Source organism: Odocoileus virginianus, chromosome 30, assembly GCF_023699985.2.
Source record: "Odocoileus virginianus isolate 20LAN1187 ecotype Illinois chromosome 30, Ovbor_1.2, whole genome shotgun sequence".
NCBI classification, from domain to species: Eukaryota; Metazoa; Chordata; class Mammalia; order Artiodactyla; family Cervidae; genus Odocoileus; species Odocoileus virginianus.
Genome location: NC_069703.1, coordinates 35,600,061 through 35,626,087, shown reverse-complemented (window position 1 = coordinate 35,626,087; position 26,027 = coordinate 35,600,061). Strand labels below are relative to the sequence as shown.

General features: G+C 46.9%; 1 protein-coding gene across 3 annotated transcripts in view; it reads right to left on the bottom strand.

Moving 5' to 3' along the window:
• Positions 1-26,027, bottom strand: part of NIPAL3 (NIPA like domain containing 3) — a 49,023-nt gene that overhangs the window by 6,795 nt on the left and 16,201 nt on the right. For 2 of the 3 annotated variants that reach the window (XM_020902055.2, XM_020902058.2), the window contains exons 2-10: positions 23,258-23,326; positions 21,263-21,434; positions 18,475-18,534; positions 13,902-14,047; positions 10,323-10,419; positions 7,107-7,242; positions 4,778-4,866; positions 2,951-3,014; positions 1,124-1,218 (exon numbers count right to left, since the gene is read on the bottom strand). In XM_020902055.2, coding sequence (XP_020757714.1) covers positions 1,124-1,218; positions 2,951-3,014; positions 4,778-4,866; positions 7,107-7,242; positions 10,323-10,419; positions 13,902-14,047; positions 18,475-18,534; positions 21,263-21,434; positions 23,258-23,326 — 928 coding nt within the window. Of the gene's footprint in view, positions 1-1,123; positions 1,219-2,950; positions 3,015-4,777; positions 4,867-7,106; positions 7,243-10,322; positions 10,420-13,901; positions 14,048-14,440; positions 14,554-18,474; positions 18,535-21,262; positions 21,435-23,257; positions 23,327-26,027 lie in introns of those variants that run through there. The other variant, XM_070458928.1, reaches the window with a different exon arrangement.

Here is a 26,027-nt window from a genome sequence, read left to right as displayed (position 1 = left end):
TAGATGTTTCAAAGGTCCATGCACCAAAGCTCATGCAATTAACTCCTAGGAGAAACCTTAAGGCCCCAACTCAGAGCTTATTTATTTTAATTTTAATTTTATACGCGATTTGAACAACTTGGGTCAAATGAGAAGATTGACACAGAGTTGCTATTAACAGGCAGGCTGGTAACAGCAAGAATAACAGACAACAGCTTAATAGCAAGAAATGCAGAAATAATATAAAAAGTAGACACATAAATCCTGGGCCAATTAGATCAGGGGCACCTCGGTCAGCCCTGAGAACATGCCTGCCTCTCGAATGCTATATTAAGTAGTATTCTACGCCATCACTGCACTTGTATTTTGTTCATGAGACTGTCTTAATGGAGGGTGGGAGATTATGTTTTGGAGAGAGTTCCATCTTCTATATCTAAAATAAAAATTAAATTTGAGTTAAAGTGTGAAAGCTAGTGGTCACTTGCATCCTAGAGAATTTAGACCAGCAAATCTAGACGGGGCTGGGCCGACATATAAACTTCTCACCTGAGTCCCCCGAGGCTGGAAGGAACTGTCCAGTTTTCCGCAAGCCCCCCCACTCCCTTTAGTGCAGTACTCGGCTGATTCGCACATTTATGTTCCTATCATGTGAATGTGTGCGTCTTGGTGTGAACCCTGAGCTCCCTGGGGTATTAGACTTTCCAAAACAATCCACTTCCTTGTGAATCTGAGGAATGGAGTTATGGTATTTGAATTTCAATCATCCTTCCCCTCTCTGATCATTCCATTCCACTGAGATGAATGGATTTTCCCTCTTGTAGGCATGAAGTCTCATGCTGTGGGTGATAATTATACCCAGGGTGAATCAGGATGGTCTTTAAACGATCCCCCAGTAGACATGGCAACTGACAAGATGTGCTCAAAACCAATCGAGGTGCCTTAGCCATTGCCTCCTCTTTTGCAAACCGAGATCAAATGAAAAAACTAAAAACAAAAAAGAGAGAGAGAGACAGTCACACCATAATAGCACAGCACATCTTCCCTGTAACCAAACCCAGAGGCCGGTTGTCTCTTTTTAAATAGGAAGTAGCAGTCATTCTATGCGGATGGGCTGGCCAGCTGGACACGTGGGATTTGACGTTACCTGGCATGGCATCCATGGAGATATAGGGCTCGAAGGGAATGGCCTTCTTCCTATTCCGTGTGATTAAGAAGACGCCCAAGAATGCGATGAGGCACCTGTGAAGACACATGAGGGACGAAGAGAAGCAAGGCCAGAGTGAGGCTGGACGAGGGTTCAAGCACAGGCGGTGGGCAAGGGCGAAGGCGGGCTGCAGGCCGCAGAGGGGCTCATCGCTGAGCGGCCCTGAGAAGTGGCCGGGCCTGGGGTCAGCAGAGAGCAGATGGGAGGTGAGTACTGACAGGCCGTGTGGCCACCCAGGCCTCAATCAGAACGAACCAGGTTCTCTCGGGCCAAACCCTCACAATTCTTCACCTCCTCTTACCCTGCATCAGTCCTCTGCCTTTAAAAGTGTGGGTTTTTTTTTAAACTAAAAAGTTCTTTATAGCCTAAATTCAATCAGTATAGAAACAGAGAAAGTAAAAATTGAAAAGCCCCTGTACAAACCCCAGTCCCCAACACAGGGGTATATTCTTCCAGAGTCTCCAATCTTCTCGTTTTGTTTTGCTCTTTTCTCCAGAGCTTAGGTAAACAAGCACACTTTCTAAAAACTGAGGTATAATTTACATGCAACAAAATGCACAATCCCGAAATGTGGAGCTCAGTGAATCTTACCTGTGCACACACTCGTGGGATCACCACCCAGGTCAACAGAGGAGTCATTTCTATCCTTCCCACCCTAGTGTAATTTATTCAGCCTGTATTTTACTGATGGGCATTTAGGTTGCTTTCAATTATGTGCTTATACCATCGATTTTAAAATGAATAAACACCCTTATACACGTGTCTTTATGTCCCATTTCAATTACTTTTCCGAGATAAATGATCAGAAATGGAAAGCTGCAACAAAAGGCATGCTCACTTAAACACTTTACTAATTGAGAGGCTAGCATTGACATATATACATTACTACCGTGTGTAAAATAAGTAGCTAGTGGGGAGCTGTTGTATAACATGGGGGGCTCAGCTTAGTGCTCCGTGATGACCTAGAGGGGTGGATGGGGGTGGTGGTGGAACGGAGGCTGGAGAGGGAAGGCATTTATGTATAGCTATGGCTGATTCACACTGTTGTACAATAGCAACTAACACACATTGGAAAGCAATCATCCTCCAACTGAAAATTATAAAAAAACAATGCGTTGCTGATATTGCCAAATTGTCCTCCCACATCAAAGAACTTCTCACACTGTGGCAGAGAGCTGGTCTCCTCTCACCAACGTGAGACATCACCCATCCTGTTGGTTTTTGCAAAATGATGGTGTCTTGGGGCTTCCCTGGTGGGTCAGACGGTTAAGCGTCTGCCTGCAATGTGGGAGACCTGGGTTCGATCCCTGGGTTGGGAAGATTCCCTGGAGAGGAAATGGCAACCCTCTCCAGTACTCTTGCCTAGAAAATCCCTTGGATGGAGGAGCCTGGCAGGCTGCAGTTGACAGGGTTGCAGAGAGTCAGACACGACTGAGCAACTTCACTTTTCTGTGTAGCTTCAATATGTATTTCTTTTTATTAAAATTCTTCTTCAATATGCATTTCTTTGATTGGAGGTGAGGTTGAGAGTCTTTTCACGGGTCAAAATGTGATGTGTTCGAAATGACAAGGAAATGAAAGCCCAAAAGAGAAGCGAGGAAAAATAAAACCCTTTAGGGGGCAAAACGCTCAGCTCTGGGGACAAAGCTCCCACTGCCAGCTGCTCCTCTGGCTTGAAGGGACTGGCTTAGAGGCTGGAGCAGGGGTGGGGGAGAGGGGCAGCCTGCCTGCAATACGGGGGTGGGGGGGGGCCAGGACGGGACTCACCCCAGTGCAAACATGCAGACGTGCAGCACATCCTGCCCGAGGAAGTCCAGGTAGAAGACGGCGCCTGAGTAGCGAACAGTGGAAAATACAAGTGAGCTCTTTTCAAATCACCTACTGGCCAGTCTGCCTAGGATTTGGTGGCACTCCCCTCTCTGCAGGAAATCAAAGGGACCCAACACACCAGGACTGAGCCTGCTAAGGTATTGAAGAGTGGACTAAAAGCCTTTTGGGAGAACAGATTGTCCTTTCCTCCCCTACCGCCCCTCTTACCTCCATCTTTTTTTCTTTTTCTTTTGAAATAGTATTATTAACAGATGTAAAGAAACAGCAGAGTTCCTGCGTACCCTTCACCCGGCATCCCCCAGTGACATGACACTATGAGCTAAAAACATTACTTAGTTTTTATGCAACTCTTTTCCCGTGTCTTTCTTAAGATGGAAAACCAAGGCTTTGTGGTTAAGCCGTTGGAGCTTTCCAACCTCATGCAGTTGGCAGATGTCACGCCCTGTGGCACAGAAGTGCCATGGGGCTGCCACCCTCAGTCTGCAGCTGGCGTCAGTCTGGACTCATGTCACTGCTCCACAACCCCCCACCCTACTCGCCTCTTGCTGCACCCAGAGCTTGACTCCCAGCTCACCCACAGTGTTCCTATTCCTTTCACCCTTGCCTGGACTGAAGTCAGTGGCCATGACTGAAACTTCCATGCAATCCACATGAGGTTAGCTTTCTGGCTGCTCTGGGTCAAGCCCTACTCCATCCTGGTCCTGCTCATGGCACAGGCTTGGGCTGCATGCCCTCTTATCCTGATCTCTGTAGGCAGGGTCTGGCCACCACCCGTCCATACTGCAGGGCAAAGCAGACGGCTGTACGGCTGGGCCTTCCTCAAAGGGAGGCACATCGCCTCTTACTGGTCTTTTTACTCTGAAAATTTCAGTCACCACCGCTACTTACAAACAAACTGATATGTCTGTAGCCTCTGAAGCCACCTCAGAAAGTAAAAGAAACAAAAATATGGAGGTGAATTAGAAGAAAAGGGGAATGTAATAATGGAAATCACTTACTGAGCACTTGTTTTATAAATGTATGTATATACATGTAATTGTGTATGTGTGTGTGTGTGTGTGTGTGTGTGTGTGTGTGTGTATATATATATAAATGATCTCTAAAAATTATATAGAAGAAATACGTGGTCACTTGGTCAGTGGAAGCTGTGGAATTAGCAGATGATGGTAAAAATTGTTAATGAAACCTGGCACAAGCAGTACAAAGTAAGGGACATTTGGACTATGCATATTTCAATTCTAGTCCAAATATGACTATGCATATTTCAGTTCTAGGCTTTCCTGGTGGCTCAGACAGAAAAGAATCTGCCTGCAATGCAGGAGACCTAGGTTCGATCCCTGGGTCAGGAAGATCCCCTGGAGAAGGGAATGGCTATCCACTCCAGTACTCTTGCCTGGAGAATTCCATGGACAGAGAGGAGCCTGTCGGGCTACAGTCCATGGGGTCACAAAGAGTCGGACGTGACTGAGCAGCTAACACTTTCATATTTCAATTCTAGGAGGAAAGTATTATTACCCCCATTTTAGGAACGTGGAACTGAGGCTCAGAGAGGTGAAGTGATTTTCCCAGAGCCACACAGCTCTGTGTCTGTGCTGTGGTGAAAACCCAGGTGTCTCTTTTCCCACAAGACCATCTACAACTGTGACGGGCAGAACAGCTCAGCAGAACTGGCCTTCTGATGGAGGTGGTGCTCCCTCCCCACACCCCAGGGTAGTGAACCTGCTGTCAAGGTGGAAGACAGAAATCTGGCCACCGCACCCTCACCTGCTGTGATGGCCACGGTGGTGGACAGAATGTAGCCCACGCTGGCGATCAGAGAGGAGTCATACATCTGCGAGGCTTGACCTAAAAACCTTCAACACAAAGGCGCTCTAGTTAGTGCACAGTGGGGGGATGTCGGAGGGCAGAAGAGAAAGCCAGTGACTGCAGGCTTGGTGTGAAGAGTGAAGACAAGCCATGAAGGGGCACTCTGCAGGTTTAGAAAGATGCCAGCCTCGTATGCCTCCCAGGCTGGGGTCCACACTTAGCTCCCATTCCTCCCCCATACACACAGCCTGCAGTTCACCCCCTTCTCCTTCCAGCACCTCTGCCCACATGGTTCTCATCACTGCAATGCCCTTCTCCTCGCCTCTGTGTGACCTGCATTCCCAACCCAAGCCATTCCTGATCTCTTAAACATGCCAAGAAACTCTTGGAGCACTTATCACTAACTGCCTTGTGCTGTCATTATTTTGTTTTTAAAACACATTTGCTTCTTAATTCAACAGTCACTGTGATAAATATAGGAAAAAGGAGAGAGGAAATTAGAGTCATTCCCCATCTCTCCATCTACAATAAACTCTTTATCATTTAGGAGTATATTCTTTGTCCATTCTCTGCAGGAGATGACAGAGGATGAGATGGTTGGATGGCATCACCAACTCAATGGACATGAGTTTGAGTAAACTCCAGGAGTTGGTGATGGACAGGGAGGCCTGGCGTGCTGCGTTCCATGGGGTCACAAAGAGTCGGACACGACTGAGCAACTGAATTGTAACTGTACTGCATAGCATTGTGGTTATTACTGCAGAGTTGCTTATGCCAAAACACACTTCCTGCCCAACTGTAATCGTCTGTTTACCCTGCTGTCCCCACACCAGGGCTGTGAGCCCCTTGAGTTCAGTGACGACCGCTCACGGCTCTGGGTGCAGAAGGCCCAGCCTGGGCCTAGTACACAGCAGGCCTCAGTGAATGTGTGCTGACTGCCTGAGTGAGAAGCTGCCTGGTCATCTCTGCAACCCTTGGAGGACACAGCACAGAGCCTTGCATGGGGACTCAGGGGTGCTGACCAGGATCACTGTAGGAGGACTAAGCATACTCATGACTTGATCAAAAAGTTCATCCGGGTTTTTCTGTAACATCTTAATAATTGACATAATAATAGTAACAAAATACTAACTGGCATAATAATAGTAACAAAAATCATAAAAGAAGCTACGGTTTGGCTTCCCAGGTGGCGCGGTGGTAAAGTATCTGCCTGCAATGCAGGGATGCAGGAGATATGGGTTTGATCCCTGGGTCAGGAAGATCTCCTGGAGCAGGACACGGCATCCCACTCCAACATTCTTGTCTGGAAAAGTCCACGGACAGAGGAGCTTGGCGTGCTGCAGTCTATGGGGTCACAAAGAGCTGGCCAAGACTGAATGACTGAGCGCGTGCACATGGTTATTCTGTCTGCAGACGAGGACTCTGTCTTAGAGAAGCTTAGAGGAGGGGGCTTAGGGCAGAGGGGCGAGGGGCGGGGCAAGGGAGGGAGTCAGGTGGCTACGTTCGCCTTCAGCTCCACTTTCTGGACTCTCGCAGTGCCTTACGTGCAGAATGAGGATGACGGCGTTGTTGTGGGGGCCAAGTGAATTCAAGCTCGTGGGAAGACAGTGAGAGCAGAGTACCTGGGCAGCAGCGGTCACGCCGCCGCCCCGCGGCGCTGTGGGTGGGGGTGAGCCCCGGCCGCTGGAGCCCGGGGCCTGACCTGCCGCACACACCACACCGAGTCCTGCACTGTCCACCCTCCGTCCCCACGCGGATCCCGCACGTACCCGCCCAGGCTCCCTGCTGGTCATCGGTCTCAGACGTGAACCAGGCCCAGGCCTCCTACCCTCACAACTCCTGCTTTTGAGGGAGAAACCATCATCTTGCTCTTCTACTTGGGAAGCTTTCTTGAGTACAAGAAATAACAACTGCTTGCTCTTTCTTGGATGACAAACAAATGCCTCATGGGGATGGCACAGCTCTTTTTGGAGATCCCTCAAAGGACACCTGTCTCGGTCCAGGTGGGAAGGGAGGCTGACTCTGATCACGCAGTTCTCACATCTTTAAGGCAGAGAGAGAAAAATACATCCACTCGAGGCTTTTCAAGTGGCACAAAAGGCCCTCCGTGTGATAACTCAGCCAATGAGCGATGCCTCTCGCTCCACGGTGGATGCCAAATCCTGGTGACCGGCTACCTGTGAACGTTCGCCCTTCCCTACAGCTTCAAAAACAACTGTGATCGGACCCAGAAGCTGGAAGAGACCTTTGTGGGGAGGACCAGGGGAGAAAAGACTCTGCAACTCACGCGGCTTGATAGACGGCAGTGGCCACCATGCAGACGACCATCACATAGAAGATGGGGTAGTCAAGCTGCAGGTTCCCCTGTATGGACAGGACCAGCATCCCGGCCACAGCCTTCACCGTCACCACAGTCATCGAGCCTGCGGAAGGTTAACAAGGGTGTATGGGTGCCTCGGGTGGAGCCCAGCCAGTGATTGACACAGTGAGGTCTTCTGTGCTTTCCCGTGGAAGCAGAGAGGCAAGCAAAACCCCAGCAGGGATTTCCAAACGTCCCTTCTGAACTCAATCAAAAAAGGGCAGTGAGTTCACATGGAATCCCAGAGTGGCAGCGCTGTGTCTGGAACACGATGTCAAGGAAATCTACAGGGAAAATATGATGTGTAAAGAGCTTTTTTGGTCTTTTTTTTTTTTTTTAAATATTCATGTATTTATTTGGCTGCCCCAGGTCTTAGTTGCCTCTACGTATGATCTAGTTCCCTGACCAGAGATCGAACCTGGGTCCCTAGCATTGGAAGTGTGGCATCTTAGCCACTGGAATGCCAGGGAAGTTCCTTTTTGGTCTTTTAAAATGCTTACCCAGTTGTATTTTTAAAAACATTTCCTTAGACTAGAAGTCTCCAGATGTTTTAGAATGCACACCCCTATGCATATGTACATACTTTTCAAATATGTATGTTGATTTATTTTAAAATTAGAGTCACGTAACTCTGGGCTTTCATAGTATGTATATTATAAAACATATACAGGAAACATATTTAAAAGGTGGAGAGAAAAATGAATGCTGATTTGAATGCTTTTTTCTTCCCATATGCCCAGTGGACTGTCTTGCTCACCTCACTGTAGAGACCACTGCTTTACCCAGCACTGCAGAAATGGCCTCTCACTCTAAACTATCGGATCCACCTGCTATAGGTCTGGTCTTCTGATCCACCAGGAGAGAAAATTTGGGACCACGATCTTCCAAAACACTTTGCAAACAAAATCATCAAGGAATGGGTCCCTGAGTCAGACTACAACAGGAATGAATCCTCTAGAATACGATGCTCAGTGAAAGAGGCCGGTGACAGATGGCCACAGGGTGTATGATTCCACTAGTATAACATGTCCAGAAAGGCAAATCCAGAGAGACAGTAAGTAGATTAGTGACTGGCCATGGGCTTCCCTGGTGGCTCAGAAGGTAAAGAGTCTGCCTGCAGTGCAGAAGACCCAGGTTTGACCCCTGGGTTGGGAAGATCCCCTGGAGAATGAAATGGCAACCCACTCCAGTATTCTTGCCTGGAGAATTCTACGGACAGAGAGGAGCCTGGCAGGCTACTGTCCATGGGGTCGCAAAGAGTCGGACACAACTGAGCAACTTCACTTTCTACTTCCACTTCCATGGGCTGGGAAGATGGGAAAATAAGGAGTGACTGCCAGTGGGCATGGTGTTTCTTTTGGGGGACTACAAAAACATTCTGAAATTCGATTATGATGATGGTTATATCCTCTGTGAATGTACTGAAAATCACTGAATTATACCCTTTAAACAGGTGAACTTTATGGTACGCAAATTAGATCTCTGTAAAGCTGTTTAAGGGCCTCCCCGGTGGTCACTAGTGGTAAAGAAGCCGCCTGCCAATGCAGGATACAGAAGACATGTGGGTTTGATCCCTAGGTTGGACAGATCCCCTGGAGGGTATTGCAACCCATTCCAGAATTCTTCCCTGGAGAATTCTATGGACAGAGGAGCCTGGTGGGCTACAGTCCATGGGGTCGCAAAGAGTTGGACACGACTGAAGCGACTCAGCATGCACAAAGCTGTTAAAATAGAAATAGTGGAACCCTATCAAACAATGACACAGATCTGCCTGATCTACGGCCTGCTGCTGGAGTGGACTTGCTCCCGGAAGGACAGGGGGAACTAACACACACTGGAGACCAGTGCTCACGTCCTTTAATCTCCTTCCCGGCCCTGAGACCTGGGTGTTCTCTGAGGCCCATGTTTAGGGGACTGTGTGGCTGACACAGAGAGAGTCACTAGGAGGCAGTGGGGGGGGTGGCACCCACTTCTCCCTCTCGAGGAGGAAGGGGTGCTTCTCACAGCTCCTCTTAGCAACTGTAACTCTATGCAAGCTGAGAGCCTTGCCCCAGTCTGATTTAGGAGCCATTTCCCCCACTGTACCCACTGTGCCTCTAAAAGGAAAAAAAGAGAGAGAGAAAAATTGAAATCAATTCTTGCCTTTAAATCCAGAATTAAGTCTTCACCTTCGCCAGGCCTTACACGCATCCTTAGGGATTCTGCTGCTGGAGCCCACTTCACCCCTGACTTCTCTGAGTTAGTTCCAGTCGCCCCCTCCACCCTTACTCTGATTTCTTCTCCGTCGCTGTTAATTGTCACTGCTCAAACTTAACACTATTTATGTATTTGTCAACCCATTTACTGTCATTTTCTGCCCTTTAGAATAACAGCAGCCTGAGGGGAGGGGCGTCTGTCTGGCTCACTGCTCAAGCTAGTTTGCAGCATCTCTCTTGGCACTTTGGAGACTTGGTATTTGAGCAAGAAGACCGAACACCGAACCCTAACCCTAACCCTAACGAAGAAACTGACAAGGCCCATAGATTGCCGGTGGGAATTTGCTGGATGACTCAGGGAACTCAAATCAGGGCTCTGTGACCACTTTGAGGGGTGGGATGGGGTTGGAGGTGGAAGGGAGGTCCAAGAGGGAGTGGACAGATGTATACCTATGGCTGATACATGTTGATGCAAGGCAGACACCAACACAGTATGGTAAAGCAATTATCCTCCAATTAGAAAAAATAAATTGAAAAAAAAAAAAAGAAACTAACAAGGTCTGTGTCCGGTGAGCAGGGACCCAGCCCTTGCAGCCTCTGATGCAGAGAGACCAGCCTGAGTCGGCCTCCAGCAGCTCCTGGATCCAGTGGCCTGCAGCTCGGTAAACAAAACCCATTATTTCCTTTTGGTGCTACTTAAAGAAAGAAATAAAGGAAAGTGAAGTTTCTCAGTCGTGTCCAACTCTTTGCGACCCCATGGACTGTAGCCCACCAGGCTCCTCCGTCCATGGGATTTTCCAGGCAAGAGTACTGGAGTGGGTTGCCATTTCCTTCTCTGGAGGATCTTCCTGACCCAGGGATTGAACCCGGGTCTCCCGCATTGTGGCAGATGCTTTACCATCTGGGCCACCGGGGAAGTGGCGAAACAACCATCCGGACCCTCGCTTACCGAGTAAGGCCACCAAGAGGAGAATCACCACGATGTTGTTGGCGCTCCTCTCCTTGTAGAAGTACAGAAGCAGGCAGAAGAGAATGATCTCCACGAGCTGCGGAGAAGAGCAAGAGGGGGGGTCAGCGGGGGCCACGGGCGAGACCAGGAGACCCTGGCAGGCTGGGCTGGAGTTTACGCTGCGGACCGCACCAGCCGCAGGCCCTCTGTGTGGAGAGAGAATCGAAACATTTCCCAGACCACCGCTACACATCCTGCAGGGACGCAGAGAACGCGGACTCCCTCCAACCCCCACCCTGCGGGGGAGTCCACCTCATCGGGGGGCTCTGAGGGTGCTGTGCCCGCCTCACGTCCACCCCGTCTTGGACGGTCATGGTTCACCAGGCTGGGCTGGTGTCCCCTTTTACCATTCCATGGTAACGCCCACTAAAACTAGGGAACTGGTCACAGAGGGAGATGCCTGACTGCTCACGAGAAGAGCTCTTCAGTCAAGTATGGAAGTATATATATACCAGTTACCCACTAACCAGGCCACTGAGGTGTGCAGCTTGGCAGAGTCGAAAGGAGAGGACATCTGGAGTCAGGGAGGCCCGGTTCTGAGCTTGGATCTCCTTCTAAACTAGCTGGGTGACCTTGGGCAGGTCACTTAAGTTTTCTGAACCTCAGTGACCGCCTCTGTGAAATGGGGATAATGACAATAATTCCTAACTCACAGGGCCATAATCACAGCTTATACTTAACGAGCTCATGAATCTGCCTGGCTATCTTCTAAACATGTTATCTTTACTCACTCAACTCATTAAATCAGCACCATAATTCTAGGAAGCAGACACTATTGCAATCCCAAGCTAGCAAATGGCAGAGCTGGGATTTGAACCTGAAAAGTTTGGCTCCAGGACATATGAGCTTTCCCACTAGGCTATGCTTCCTGCAGATGGGGGCCCTGTGCCTTGTGTTCAGAAGATGCTCCCCATCCGTAGAATCCTACTGCCTGCAATGCAGGAGACCCGGGTTCGATCCTTGGGCCCAGAAGATTCCCTGGAGAAGGGAATGGCTAACCACTCCAGTATTCTTGCCTGGAGAATTCCATCAACAGAGGAGCCTGGTGGGCTACAGTCCATGGGGCTGCAAAGAATCCTACCAGAAAATGGAATATTAGAGAACTCTGAAGTTTGAGACATTCCCCACCCTTGCAGCAACAACTTGTCCTTTCTACTCCTTATAAAGGTCCAGACACTGGCAATACTCTTCCAGCGAGTGAAGTGAGCCCAGTGCCCAGCGAAACTGAAACAACAGCTCAGCTCCATTTGCCTGCTGTGACCTCCCACCGAAGTGTGTTTACCATAAAATCCAATACAGAAACATTAATGGGCATTTTAAAAAGAAAAACACTCTTCTGATTCCTCATGATTATGAGACCACAAAACACAGCGGCTTTCATTTTCCTGTGTCTTCCTGTCTTTGTCAGTGAATACCTATTTTATCTACTTGTCATCATCATCAAAGCCCAATTTTGTGCTGGGTCGTTTTTAGTTACCTAAACAATTTTCATGTTTCATGAAGTTTTCATAATTATCTTTCATTGCTGCAGAATACACCATCAAGCAGATGCAGTTATTCCTCAATATTTCCAACTGATGTGCATGGATTCTGGCTGGGGGTAGGGGTGGGGCCAATTTCCCCAGCATTTTCATGATGCTTGAATGCATCCTGGGAGGGTGCTTGGCGTCCTATTGCAGGATGACTGTGTATGCGTTGCTGCCTCCTGACAGACCACGAGTTCTGTGAGTAGGTCTCATTTAGTGTTTATATCCACAGTGTCTGGCACAGAGCAGACACTCATTTATTGAGCTTGATTTGGCCAAATTCCTCCAGCTGCCTCACAGTCATGATGGAGGCGGATAAACTGAATTGGTCACTGAGCATCGGTCACATGCTGGGTGGTTCCCACACCATCTGCGTCTCTCCCGACAACCACTGCGGGTCCAGGGATCGGCCAGCTTACAGAGAAGGAGGCAGAACATGTGGCCAAGGGCCTGGGTTATGGCTGCACAGTAAGTAAAGGGCTCAAGCCCAGGACTCTGTACAGAGAAGTCTGTGTTCTGGGATCAAGCTTTTCCTGAAAAGTGGGTCTCTGGCTCTGCCTGGCAGACACTTTTCTAGGCCTGCCAGGTCAATGCTGGGGCTGGTGGCGGTCGGGAGATGACACATCCCCAACCTTGGGGAAACCTAAATCCTCTGATTTGTGGGAAATCCGAGGGGAAAGGACATTCAGGGCCCAGGCGGCCGAGTCAAGACCAAACAGTGAACGCCTCGGTCAGCAGGCTGTGGTGACATGTGAGGCCAGGCAGGCAGGCAGGCAGGCTTCGGGCCCAGCTCTGCCCTCGGGGGACTCTGAGCAACCTCACTAACCCTGAGATCCAGTTCTCTAGTCCATAAAATGGGGAGAAAAACACCTGTGTTATAGGACTGTTGAGGGAATCTGACAGGTGAAGAAACAAATTTTCACATCCTGAGGTCTGGGGAAGTCATTCTGGTTTATACACAGTTTAACGCAAATTTTATGCTAACTAAAACAGCTTGTTACATTGTATGTCTGCTTTAATTATGAAAGAGAAGGGAACATTGGCCAGAAGTAAAGAATGTTTATGTTAAAATTAATTGCCTTCCTTTCTGCTATCCCTTCAATGATTCCCTCCCCAGGTACCAAGGACAAACTGACTTGCTGTGTACACACTGATCTGTTTTTTTAACTTGAAAGAACATATCTTTGACTTGTTTAATGCTCTCTACCCTGACAAGATAGAAAATTGTGCTGAAAACCAGGCTTCTCCAGAGCAGGTCCTAAGAGTTATCTGAGAGGCTGAATCCTGGGCTACAGTCCATAGTTTGGCTCATATAAAACTCTTGGTTTATTGATTATTTTTGGTGACAGATAATATATTAAAAAGCATTTAACAAGGTGCCATGCATGGAGCAGGAACATACCAGTAGCTTTATCAAATACCTTCGATGTTTTCCTTGATTACTCAACTTGTAGACCCAACCAGGATGTAACCGGAGCAGAGGACTGAACTCCGGTTGGGGGTTTAGGAAATAAATTTCCCATTGTCTCTCATCTTTCTTTCAGCGTCTATCAGCTGTGTGATACTGGGCAAAAACAAATAACTGCTTACAATTTTAACTTTTTTTCTTACCATAACTGTTTTAAATGCTCGATGCAGTGATATGTAAAGACAAAAACAAAAACATAAAGCATAATTCCATCTCCCAGAGATGGCTACTGATGGAGTTTCTGTTTTCTGTCCAGTCTTTTACAGATAATGTACAGACCTACAAATACCTCTAAAAAACCAAGTTGTCATATTATACATGTAGTTTTAGACTTTACTCAGGATACAGTGGGGGGAAAAAAATACTTCCCTGGGAACTACATATTCCTGGGAGCATGGTGTTCAGTGCTGTGAGATACATCATGATTCCCGTGAACCCCGTCTTGCTGGGAATTCAGATTTTCGGTTTCTAGGACTCCATCCCCACACCCACCATCCCAGGTGGAAGGACCAGAATTTCTCGTACCATGTACAGGAGAAAAGGCCAGCTCACGAGGTGCCTGATGATGTTATCGCCTGTCATCTTCTCATGACTGTTGGGTGCGAATGTCACCAGCAAGTAGGTACCCACGATGGCCAGACCGCAGCCAACGAAGGATAAGATGTAGCGCCCTGCGGGGAGAAGGAAGTGTCACATGGCTCACTGCAGGCATTGGCCAGGCCAGCATGTGCCTCTGGGGCAACACATGAGGACCTGCTGTTGTTTGAATTTTCGCTTTTTCTTTACTTTAAAAAAAAAAAAAGAATATCTCCCTGAATGTCATTTAAAAAAATACCATTTAACATTAAAAAAAATTTTTTAATGAGGTATAGCATGCATAACAAAAAAGTGCTTGATGAATTTTTACAAAGTGAACTCACCCATGTTACCAGCACCCAGGTAGAGAAAGGGAACATTAGCAGGACCCCCAAACCCTCACTCGTGTCCCCTTCCCATCAGTAGACTCCACCCCCAGGGTAACACTTTGACTTCTAGCAGCACTGACTGTTTGCCTGGGTTTGTACCTTATAATGATGGAATCATACACTGTTTTCTCGCGTCTGTGTTCACGCAAGATTATGTTTGTGAGAGTCTTCTGTATCTTGGCCTGTGGTGATACTTCCTTCATTCTCACTGCTGTATGGCGATCTACGTGTGAACAGGACACAATTTACCATTTCTCCTGTGGATGGGCATTTAAGTAGTCTCCAGTCTTGGGTTATAACAAATCATGTTGCCATGAATGTTCCTGTGCATGTCAATTGGAAAACAAATGCATGTGCTTCTGTTGGGTATAAAACTAAGAGTGGAATTCCTGGGTCACAGGACATGCAGATGTTCAGTTTAGTAGTTACTGTCATATGCTTTTCCAAAGTAGCTGTACCCCAACTTCCACTCCCACCAGTAGAGTATGAGTAAAACTGCATATTTTTTTCTTCTTCATTTTAGCTGTTTTGGTATTGTGCTCTGATTTAACCTGCATTTTACAAGGAACATACTAAAGCTAGATAGGCGAGATTAAAAAAAAAAAAAAATATATATATATATATATATAACCCTCAAAAGCAAACCTTCAGACCCTCTGTTTTCCAAATGACAGGCACAGGACACTTCATGGCAACATGATTTGTTATAATCCAAGACTGGAGACTACTTAAATGCCCGTCAACAGTAGAAATGATAAACTGTGTCCTATTCACATGTAGACCAACATATAGCAGTGAGACTGAAGGAAGTACCACCACAGGCCAAGATACATAAGAATCTCACAAACATAATCTTGCGTGAACACAGAAAATTTAAAAAAACTGTCTAATCCTCTCCCAGTTGGCTATTTAAACTACTCCCAAGGGAACTATCTAAATACTATCAACACTACTCCACAGACTTGTCAGAGACTGTTGGTGGCCCAGGAGGCATGCTCCTGGGTGAAGGTCCAGGGTCTCCTGACTCTTCCCCAGGGAAGAGTCCAACTGTCACACTCCAGTTGAACCCTGTGGGGTTGCTGAAAAGCTTCTGAGGTTGAGGAAGCCCAGCCTCAGGCAAGCTGAAAAGGGCTATGACTTCTGAGCTGCACATCTGCTGACTGCAGGACTCTGGATTTTCCTGTGATAGAATTAACTATACCAGCTCCATTCTACCATCTCTAGGAAACGTGATACCACATTAAATGTCCTTTATTTTCATCCTAGGCTTCAAAAGGTGTTTAAAAAAAAAAACTAGTTGTTAAATTGCTCAGCAAATGAAGGAACCTGGTTAAACTCAACAGGGCAAGTTCTGTGCAAGCCTATTTCTTTAAGTTCTCTGCAGGTAGGGACAGGTCTTACTCATCAACATGCCTGCATTGTCCAGCAACGGACTAGCACTGGGTGAGTGAATGCTGAATTTAATGGAACTTTAAGCCGGGCGGCCACGCACGATTGTGCAGGTTGCTCATTGCACAAGGGCAGTGAGGAGGGCTAAAATCTAGCCCAAGCTCTGCTCACCAAGGCAGGTGCCCGCAGAACTACAGATGGCCAGAGGGGCATCTTTTTCCAACTCACATAGGGTGTGCCGCTCATTCCAGGACCACCGAGAATGACCCTGGAAGGGACATACATCTCTACACTGGTCTCTGAATCAGCCCAGCCCCACCCCTCTCCTTTGCAGAATTACTGCAAATCATTCTGAGTCTTTGAGGCATGGTTTATTTGCTGAACAGTTCAGTTCAGTTCAGTCGCTCAGTCATGTCCAACTCTTTGAGATCCCATGGACTGCAGCACGCCAGGCCTCCCTGTCCATCACCAAGTCCCGGAGTTTACTCAAACTCATGTCCATTGAGTTGGTGATACCATCCAACCATCTCATCCTCCATCGTCCCCTTCTCCTCCCACCTTCAATCATTCCCAGCATCAGGGTCTTTTCTAATGAGTCAGTTCTTCCCATCAGTTGGCCAAAGTACTGGAGTTTCAGCTTCAGCATCAGTCCTTCCAATAAATATTCAGGACTGATTTCCTTTAGGATGGACTGGTTGGATCTCCTTGCAGTCCAAGGGACTCTCAAGAGTCTTCTCCAACACCACAGTTCAAAAGCATCAGTTCTTCTGTGCTCAGCCTTCTTTATAGTCCAACTCTCACATCCATACATGACTACTGGAAAAACCATAGCCTTGACTAGACTTGCTGAATAGTAGTTCTGCTTTTTCCGGTGTCAGATTCTTTTCTTTTTCTACCTCCTGCTCCCATCTTGCTCTTACTCTTCACCAGTGATTCAGAACAGTGGTTCCCAAACCTGGCTGTGTGTCTTCGGCATCTTGCGAGCTTCTTTTCCCTAACGTTTTGTATTCAGAAACTTTCAGACACACAGAAAAGTTGAAAGAGTTGTATAGCAAGCACCCATAGTCCCACACCAAGATTCTAAATTGACATTTTCTTATACTTGCTTTATTGGCTATCGATCCATTTTCTTCATCTCTCCACTCATTCTTCAAGCCAGGTTATTTTCGGATATATTTCAAAGCAAGTTGCAGACAAATATACTTCATCCTGGGGAGCTTTGTAAGAACGCAAATGCCCAGGGCCCTCAGCCCAGATTCAAAGTCTCTGGGAATACAGCCTGGATCCACCATTATGTCACTTCTTAGCGTGGCTTGTAAGGTCCTACATCATCCAGTACGGATGCCTCATGCCTCCTTGTGCTCATGTCCTCCTTCCTCCTGTACTCATCACCTTACAACTATGCTAGCCTTACCGATACCAGATGCACCAAACTTATTCCTGCCTCAGGGCCTTTGCACCTGCTGCTTCCTCTGCATAGAACACTTTGCCCACAGACCTTTGCAATGGTAGTCTCCTCAGTATTACTTGGATCTGGGCCCCACCTCTTCAGAGAGTCTATCCCTGATTAGTCTAGGAAAAGCATCCCCATGTTCCCAGTGCCCCACCATAAAGCATTGTTTTCTCTGAAGCACTCACTAAGATCTAGAATTATCTTGTTGATTTAGTCATATAGTTCACTTGTTTATTATATATAAACATGTATACAGATGTATACATATATATATAGGGCTCCTCCAGTGACTCAGCGGTAAAGAATTGCTTGCAATGCAGGAGCCTTAGGTTTGATCCCTGGGCTGGGAAGATCCCCTGGAGAAGGGCATGGCAACTCACTCCAGTATTCTTGCTTGGAGAATCCCATGGACTGAGGAGCCTGGCGGGCTACAGTCCATAGGGTCCAAGAGTCGGACACAACTGAAGCGACTCAGCATGTCTGCACATACACACATATATATAATATATACATTAGACAATAACCTCCATCTGTCCTACTGCTATATCCTCAGCACCCATGGCAGAGGGTGGAACTTAGTAGGTAACTTCTTCCCCACCCCTTGGGTTTCTATGTGGAGGAGCCTCCAGTGGACCCACACTTCTGCCTCTTGCCCCATTCATTGGTCCACATTTCTGAATTGAATGGAGAGAGTCTATGAAAAGAATTTAAACACTCGGGTTTTGTTCTTTTTTCTCCCTTCTCTGCAACAGGGTATGTACAGCAGTAATTCTGGATAAGTGTTCCATTCTGTAAACCTAAATATTTCCTTGGGAGACTAGCCCGAGGTCTAGCTGGGGGCTGGGGTGCACTGGAGGAGCATGTAAACAAGCTCGTGTGGCTGCATGTTCTAATCTAACTTTTGTAAGTAACAAAGCATAATTTCTGACCTCCCATGTTTGGCTTCCTTGTTTAGTTCCCACTGCTTTAAAACTCAGAGAAAGAGGGCGCCTTTTATTGGGCCTACTAAAATCCCAACAATAGATGTTCAATAAATACTGATTATATGCAATGAATGAAAGCCCATTTTAAAAAGTCTCACAGATGGTTCTGATGGATAGCCAGGTTTGGGAACCACTGATTAAAAATCCAGCCCTCAGTAGCCTGCTGAGGGTGGGCTATAGAACCACACAGAGGAGAAGGAGACAGATGATCTCTAGATTAGGAGGAGCTGGTTTTATAATGAAAAAAACAAACAAAAAAAAGGCACAAGAATAAAACTACAAACACGGGCTCAAACCAACGAACTTACTCAGGAAGTCTTTCGGTTTCCATTTTTCTTTGATGAATATGATTCCTATGATGGCGCTGGCTGTAAGGAAAGAAAAGCAGAGGAAGAAGAAAACTGAAGCTACCGGCAGTCAAATGCGAGTCCCTTCGCCCATGCCCTCTGGGTTGGCTCATTTGCACTGGAGCTGGGTACTTCCTAAGCTGTCACTCCTGCTCCCAAGAGCTCAGCCCCTTGTAATGCCCATCTTCAAAACAGAGGCTCCTCTCTGAGTCTCCCTGAGGATTTCCTAAAAGGCCAGGAGCACCGGGGGTTGACTATCTGCTGTGTGACCGGCAACTCACACAAGTTCCTTCTGGCACGTTCACTCTTTGGGGTGGGCGCGATTATGACTCCATGTGAAAAATGGGGGCACGGGGGCTGAGAGAGGGAAGGGATCCCTCAAGACCATGCAGCTGGCAAGGAAAGGCTCAAAGCTAGGGCTGCTGGGGGCCAGGGCTCCCGCTCCTCCGTGGCGATGTCCACCTCTGATGCCCCCCGGTTCTTTTCTCTTCCTGACTCTTCCAAGCCTGCAGATGTATTCAAACTCCCTTATGACTGTCCTAAAAGAGGAGGCTGGCGTTGATTGTGAACAGCCCTGGATTACGGTCTCAGCTCTGCTACTTCTGGCTGCGTTTCCTGGGTAGGTCACTTCTCCTGAGAATTCATTCCCTAGTCACTGAAACCATGCACTGGATCCAGCCTGCACCAGTGGGCCGGACATTAATAGTCAGGAAACCATTAGTAGCTCGGAATCAGCCACAATGTGAGTATTTACATCCTATATTTATGCCAGAAACACTACAAATCAGATCTTCCTTTTCTTTCTCATTTTTCTGTCCCTTCCCTACCTCCTTCCACCTTCTCTCTTCTTTCCTTTTCTCTCTCAAGTTTGTTTATCAGCACATCACTGAAAATACCTACTTCTCCCTGGAGAAGGAAATAGCAACCCACTCCAGTGTTCTTGCCTGGAAAGTTCCATGGACACAGGAGCCTGGCGAGCTACAGCCCATGGGGTTGCAAAAGAGCTGGTTACAACTAAGCGACTCAGAACACAGAGTTATAGGGGCAATTAAGAGATAACACATGCGAATTACTTATCACACAGTTTGTGATCAATCATTGAGCTTTTATTATTATTAAAGCATCTGGAACAGTGACTAATACGTAATAGGTACCCAATAAATGGTGGTTATTATTTTAATAGTTATTGTTTTTAATGTTATTTTTTGCTGGGTGACTAAGAAGCTCTAAGAGCCCCGTAATTTCCAGGGGGCTGATCCCTGAAGTTCCATCATTATTCAGTCTGTTTTTAAGAATTTGGTTATTTGATCCTTATCAAACTTTAAAGGCTAATATTTAAAGCACCTGTCATTCAGTCACATATTCCTCTTTGTGAATAAAGGTTCTGAGAGCCCTTCGGACAGATCAGCAATGGGCAGAGGACAAATCAACTAAAACCCTGTTGGGACTGAGCAACAGCAGAAGTGTGCAACACGGGCCAGTTGTAAGACAGTACGGAGAAGTCAAGACGATGGCAGACAACCTGCCTCAACGAAAGGCACTCAAATGATATTCTGACACAATACTGTGTGGGTAAGACCATGGCATGCCTGAAGATCTTGGTCATCTTGTAGGCTGCCTGTTTACCCACCTTGGTCAAGAAAGTGGGGCTTTCAATAAATAGGATGAGGGAAAGGAAATAAGTTTCCACTCCTTTGCCAACTCCTGGTAATTGGTAATGACTGCCTGAAGCCCTGAGGATTCTGAGGACCCATCCAGGCTCACTAGGAAGGAAGGCTATGGTTGATTAGTGATGTCTGCCTTGGGTACAAGAGGGGCCATAATTGCCAGTCATAGGCCATCCCTGCTGGCCCTCTGAAGAGGGCCTCTTAATTCCAGGAGGATTAAGACTCAAAATACGATTTTCTCCTTTAAGAGCAGGGAACAGCTTCTTAGCACTGCAATCCTTGCCAGCAAGATGAAAGGAAATATTTCAAAGCAAGTTCACTGTGCTTGCTCCTACGTACAAAAAACTATTGTCCACTAATCTACTGACATCTTTTATTTAAGAAAAAAAGAATTTTTTTCTAATTCTATTTTATTTATGACATCATGAACATCAAAACTCCTTTGTCTTCTAGATGGTTAAAATGTCTGAAACACTGGTTCAGTGATTATAGACATTACAGAAAAAATGGCAGATGAGAAAGTTGATGATGTTTTTAAAATGATATCAGTTGATGTAAAAAGATCAGTGAATAAGCTGAATGTGCATTTCTTACAGGGGCTTCTCTGCTGACTCAGATGGTGTGGGATATCTGAATTCTATGAAAGCTTAGTTTATTTTCATGGTGTTAGGATGAACGGGTCAAGGTTAATCTTCCTTTTGCAGTAGAAACAAAAAGCAATTCTGATAAACGTTCTGAATCTTAAACAGATTCGGGAGGCAAATAGCCTGGTGTGCATCCCAGCCCTGCTCCTTACTAGCTGTGTGATTTGGGAAAAGTAGCTTCACCACCCTGTGCCTCAGTTTCCTCATCTGTAAAATGAGAATAATAACAGTGTTTCCCTCAAAAGGCTGCCAGGAGAATCAGTATCTGTACAGTGCTTAGAGTAGGGGCTGCTGTGCACGAAGCCCTCGGTAAGTGTTAGGTTTTATTAGCAAAGCAAGAGCTGGCTTGTTGAACAAGTCTCTTTGATCCTGGCAATGACACCGATCACAGAGGTGGGCCAGTCCCAGGGGAGGCGTGGGGCGGGAGCTGGGTCTTACCTATCACAGAGACAGCGCTGAGGGGCACGATCAGAGAGAGGGGAGCAAAGGCGTAGGAGGCAAACACGCCCAGCTCACCCAGAAGCATCAGGAACAGGCCCAGCCACCATGTCTTGGTCTTGAAATAGGCCCGAGGGTCCTTGGAGCCTGCGAGGCGGATGTGGCAGTACTTCTAGAAGTCCAAGAAAGAATATGATTCGTCCAGGTCTCTGGGGAAAAGATGCTACAGCACACGAACCCTAAATCCACTCCCCACCCCCCCCCCGCCACTCTTAAAAATAACTTGGGGGAGATTGTCAGATTTTTCTGAGTCCTCCCTCAGAAAAGAGTAAACACTGACGTTCTAAATCTTAGATTGCTCTTCTGAGACAAGAGCTCTCAAACTGGCTGCGAGGCTTTACATTCTCTGGGAAGCTTTGAAAAATACACATGCCTGGGCTTCATTCTCAGAGGGGAGGTGTGGGCAAGGCCTGGAAATGTGCATTTCTGATGCACATCACAGGCTATGGGCAGTCTGGGGTGAGAACCATGACCTAAGGACCCCCACTTTAGCCCGGCCCTCGGGTTGACCCTCTAACTGCAAGGCTCAGGAGTCCCCTTGTTCAGGGTGCCCACCTGGATACACTCCTTTCTGGAGAAATGCCGGCAGCTCTGCTGGGCAGATTTGTGAGTGTTAGTGGATCTTCCCCTCCCATAGGTGGACACTTGGCCCAAGCAGGGACAGTATTCCTGGTTCTGGAAATGTGAACTCGGGACACAGACCCTGAGGCAGTGACTAAGGAAAGCCCAAAAGGCATGCTGACTCAGAGGGTCAAGTCTGCCACGTGGGTTGGATCATGGTGCGGCGCTGTGTAGAAGCAGATACGGAAGCAGAGGAGCTGGTCTGCAGAGGGAGGAGGGGGAGCCAGACAAGGAGCCAAGAGACCACGCAGCCTCAGAAACACACACGTGTGCACACGTGGGAGCAAAGTGCTCATGTGCCCGCTCTAGAGAGGCAGAGCAGCCTGCTCGCTGAAGCTGGGGGCAGCGTGAAGGGAAAAGGATTAGTCAATGTGCTGTATTTGTCTGGCTTGCAGGTGTCTAGTCTTTTTATTTCTTTCTTTCTTTTTAAGTTGTGGCATGTGGAATCTTTAGTTGTAACATGTGGGGTCTAGTTCCCTGACCAGGGACTGAACCTGGGCCCCCTGCATTGGGAGCATGGCGTCTTAGCCACGGGACCCCCAGTGAGGTCTCAGGTGTCAAGTCTTAAGGTCTCAGGTGTCAAGTCTTAGGCTGGGCTTCCCAGAAGCAGTCCTTGAGACAAGGGCTAGGAAGCAGGGCATAGATTTGGGAGGTGATTCCAGGAAGCAAAATCAGGGAGGCGGAAAGCGAGACAGGCTAGGGAAGTAGGTGATTGAAGGGTACACTAGAGGGTGAGTTAGTGCTTAAGGTAACTGGGGCTCCGTTCCACTGAGGACCCTCTAAGAAGCCCTGTGAACGCTCCTCAGAACCATCCACCGCAAGGACAGGGGGTTGCGGGTATTTATCCATTGACTCCCCACCCCACTGGTTGAAGGCTGCCCCGGGGCACTAGCAACCACCACCAGCACCCAACAACCGCAGCTGGTTGTCTCGCTGCCCCTGCAGCCGGTGGGGCTCGTTCCCACGGTGTTCTGAGCTCACTCCAAGCCACAGCTGCCTGTGGCTTGGATCTCAACAAGGCCGAGGGCATGTGAGGCAGGGCGTCCACAGCAGCGGCTCCAGGGCACCCCACCACCCCCAGAGACTTCTAAATAACAGAGAGCACTGTCTTCATAGTTGAGGGGTGACGGGGGATGAAGTGGGGGCACAGAACCAAGAGAGTATCCTGGAACAACCCACCAGGTACTGTCCCAGCCCCGGGATGGGGTAGGTGACATCCCACTGGGAGGAGGCAGACACGCTGACACGCCTACACCGGATAACCCGGCTCTGGCTGCCTCTCTGCACCAGGCAGCGAGGGGGATGGGAACATACCTGGAGATTCAGTGCAATGCTGACCACAAGGTGCCCGAAAATTGCCAAGAGAGCGCCAATCAAGTTTTCCTGTAAGGAAGGTTCACAGAAGCAGACACGAATGAGCTGGGCCTGAGCCAGGGGGCCCCAGGACACAAACTGCTCAACAGTTTGAACCCAACAGCTTGCTGCTCCAAAACAAAATCAGAAAAACAACCTTCATCACAAAACCACGCCTCCCCAGACCCTCTACTGGAATTTTTCTGCCGGAGCTTCATCTGGCTGCCTTGCTAGTTTAGACAACATGGCCTGGAACTGGACACTACCAGAAAGCACCACCTTTTGCCCACTGGCCCCAACGGCCTAATAAGGCCCTAAATCTGCTCTCCCAGTCCCTTACTATATTGACTTGGCATGGTCTGGCACAGAAGTCAAAGTTTACAAGAAAAACACAGGCAGGATACATTTGCCATCTAATTAATGGAGACTTCCTCTTCCCAGAGGGGTCTCAATGAGACTCTTTTAACTGGCAAAGTTGCTGAGGACACTTAATTAGTTAATTTATAAAATTAATAATTATTACTTTTACAATAATTATAATAATTATATTATTTATTAATTATAAAATTAATTATTTAATTTATAAAAATTTAATTTACATCACCTTAAGAACGAGGTTCAGATTCCTTAGCATGACATTTTTTAAAAAAAAAAACTTTATACAGTAATAACCAAATAGGTATTCACTATAGAATAATTAGGAAATATAAATGAAAAGAGCAATAATGCAAGAAGATAAAAAAAATCATAGATGGTTCCTGCAAATGTTTTGGTTTTTGTAAAAAAAGCTTTCTGTCCATAAATTTAGATGTCAATATAAATGTCAATATATCTTATAGAAATAAGATGATAATTTGTTTTATAACCTGGCCCTTTACCTAAGATATTATAAATGCACTCCCCAATGTGTGCGTGTGCTAAGTCACTTCAGTTGTGTCCGACTCTTTGCAACCCCATGGATTGTGACCCGCCAGGCTCCTCTGTCCAGGGGATTCTCCAAGCAAGAATACTGGAGTGGTTGCCATTCCCTCCTCCAGGGGATCTTCCCAGGGATCGAACCCCCATCTCTTATGTCTCCTGTGTTAGCAGGTGGGTTCTTTACCACTAGCACCTGCAAAGCCACTGATTCTATGAGTTTGACTATTTAGGATACCCCATATAAGTAGACTCATGCAGTACCTGTTCTTCTGTAACTGGCTCATTGCCTCAGTCAATTTGGGCTGCCGTAACAAATATGACAGACTGAGTGGCCATTATTTCCCATAGATCTGGAGGCTAAGAGGTCCAGGATTAAGGTACTGGCTGAATCTGTTTCTGGTGAAAGCCCTTTTCCTGGCTTGCAGATGGATACCTTCTTGCTATGTCCTCACATGGTAGAGAAAGAGAACTCTGTCTTGTCTCTTACAATGACAGTAATCTCATTTATGAAAGCCCCATTCTCGTAATTGTCCCCCAAAGTCCCCATCTCCAAATACCATCACATTGGGGATTAGGACTTCCACAAATGAATTAGGGTGGGAGGACAAGAGGCACATTCAGTCTAGCACTTATTTCACTTTGCATAATGTCCTCAAGGTTAACCCATGTGGTGGCATATTACAGGATTTCCTTCTTTTTTAAGGCTTCCCTGGTGGCTCAGTAGTAAAGAATCCACCTGCCAATGCAGGAGATGCAGGTTTGATCCCCAGGTCGGGAAGATCCCCTGGAGGATGAAATGGCAACCTAATCCAGTATTCTTGCTTGAGAAAAACCAAGGACAGAGGAGTCTGATGGGCTACAGTCCACGGAGTTGCAAAGAGTCAGACACGACTTAGTAGCTAAACAACAACATTCCACATTTCGTTGTAGTATATCCCACATTTTCTTTCTTCATTTATCAGTGGACATTTGAGTTGTTCCTACATTGTGACTGCTGCCAGTAGTGCTGCAATCAACAACAGAGCACCAATATCGTTTTGAAGTCTTGATTTCAGTTCTTCTGGATCCTGTCCATTTTGACCCATAGAATTGTGAGCAGTGAAACGGCTGTTGTTTTTAGCTACTTAGGTTGTCTGTTATACAGCAACAGCTAACCGATGAGCTTCCTTGGTGGACCAAGGTCCCTTAACGATCCAACAGTTTTGGGCTGGGACTCAAGATGTGACTCTATTCCAGATGTTTACAAGTGGGTGGTTTTGATCTTCCATTTGATCTGAGTATGGATCACTCTACTGTTTGGGGGTTTCCCACTTTTTTGCTCAGTTAAGGTGTTTTAATGTCTTCCCATCTTAATGTCTGGCTCTAAAAGTCTTTTAAGGCCATTCTATGAACTCAGAATATCTTTCTTTAACTTGTCACTACCTTTTTTATTGAGACAAAATTCAAAAACCATAAAAGTCAGCATTTTGACCTTTTCAAAGTGTTTTGTTTTTAATATATTCACAATGTTGTTACAAGTGATGTCATTGAAAACGGTGGAATAAAAGAACTCCAGGGAACTATTCCTCCAGAAAAACCATGAATGAACTCATAAACACTGTCTGAATCAATTTTTATAGAACTCTGGAGTCTAGTTAAAAACTTATAACAAGCAGAGGAAGGCCTGGTGAAGAAAGAAGCATTTGCTTTATGGGCAGAGAACACTGCAGCATTTTAAATCACCTGCCAACTATCCCTTAAACTACACACTGTGGTTGTCATGAGGACTGAGGGAGCAATAAGGACTTTATTTTTTAGAAACTGTGGTTGTGGA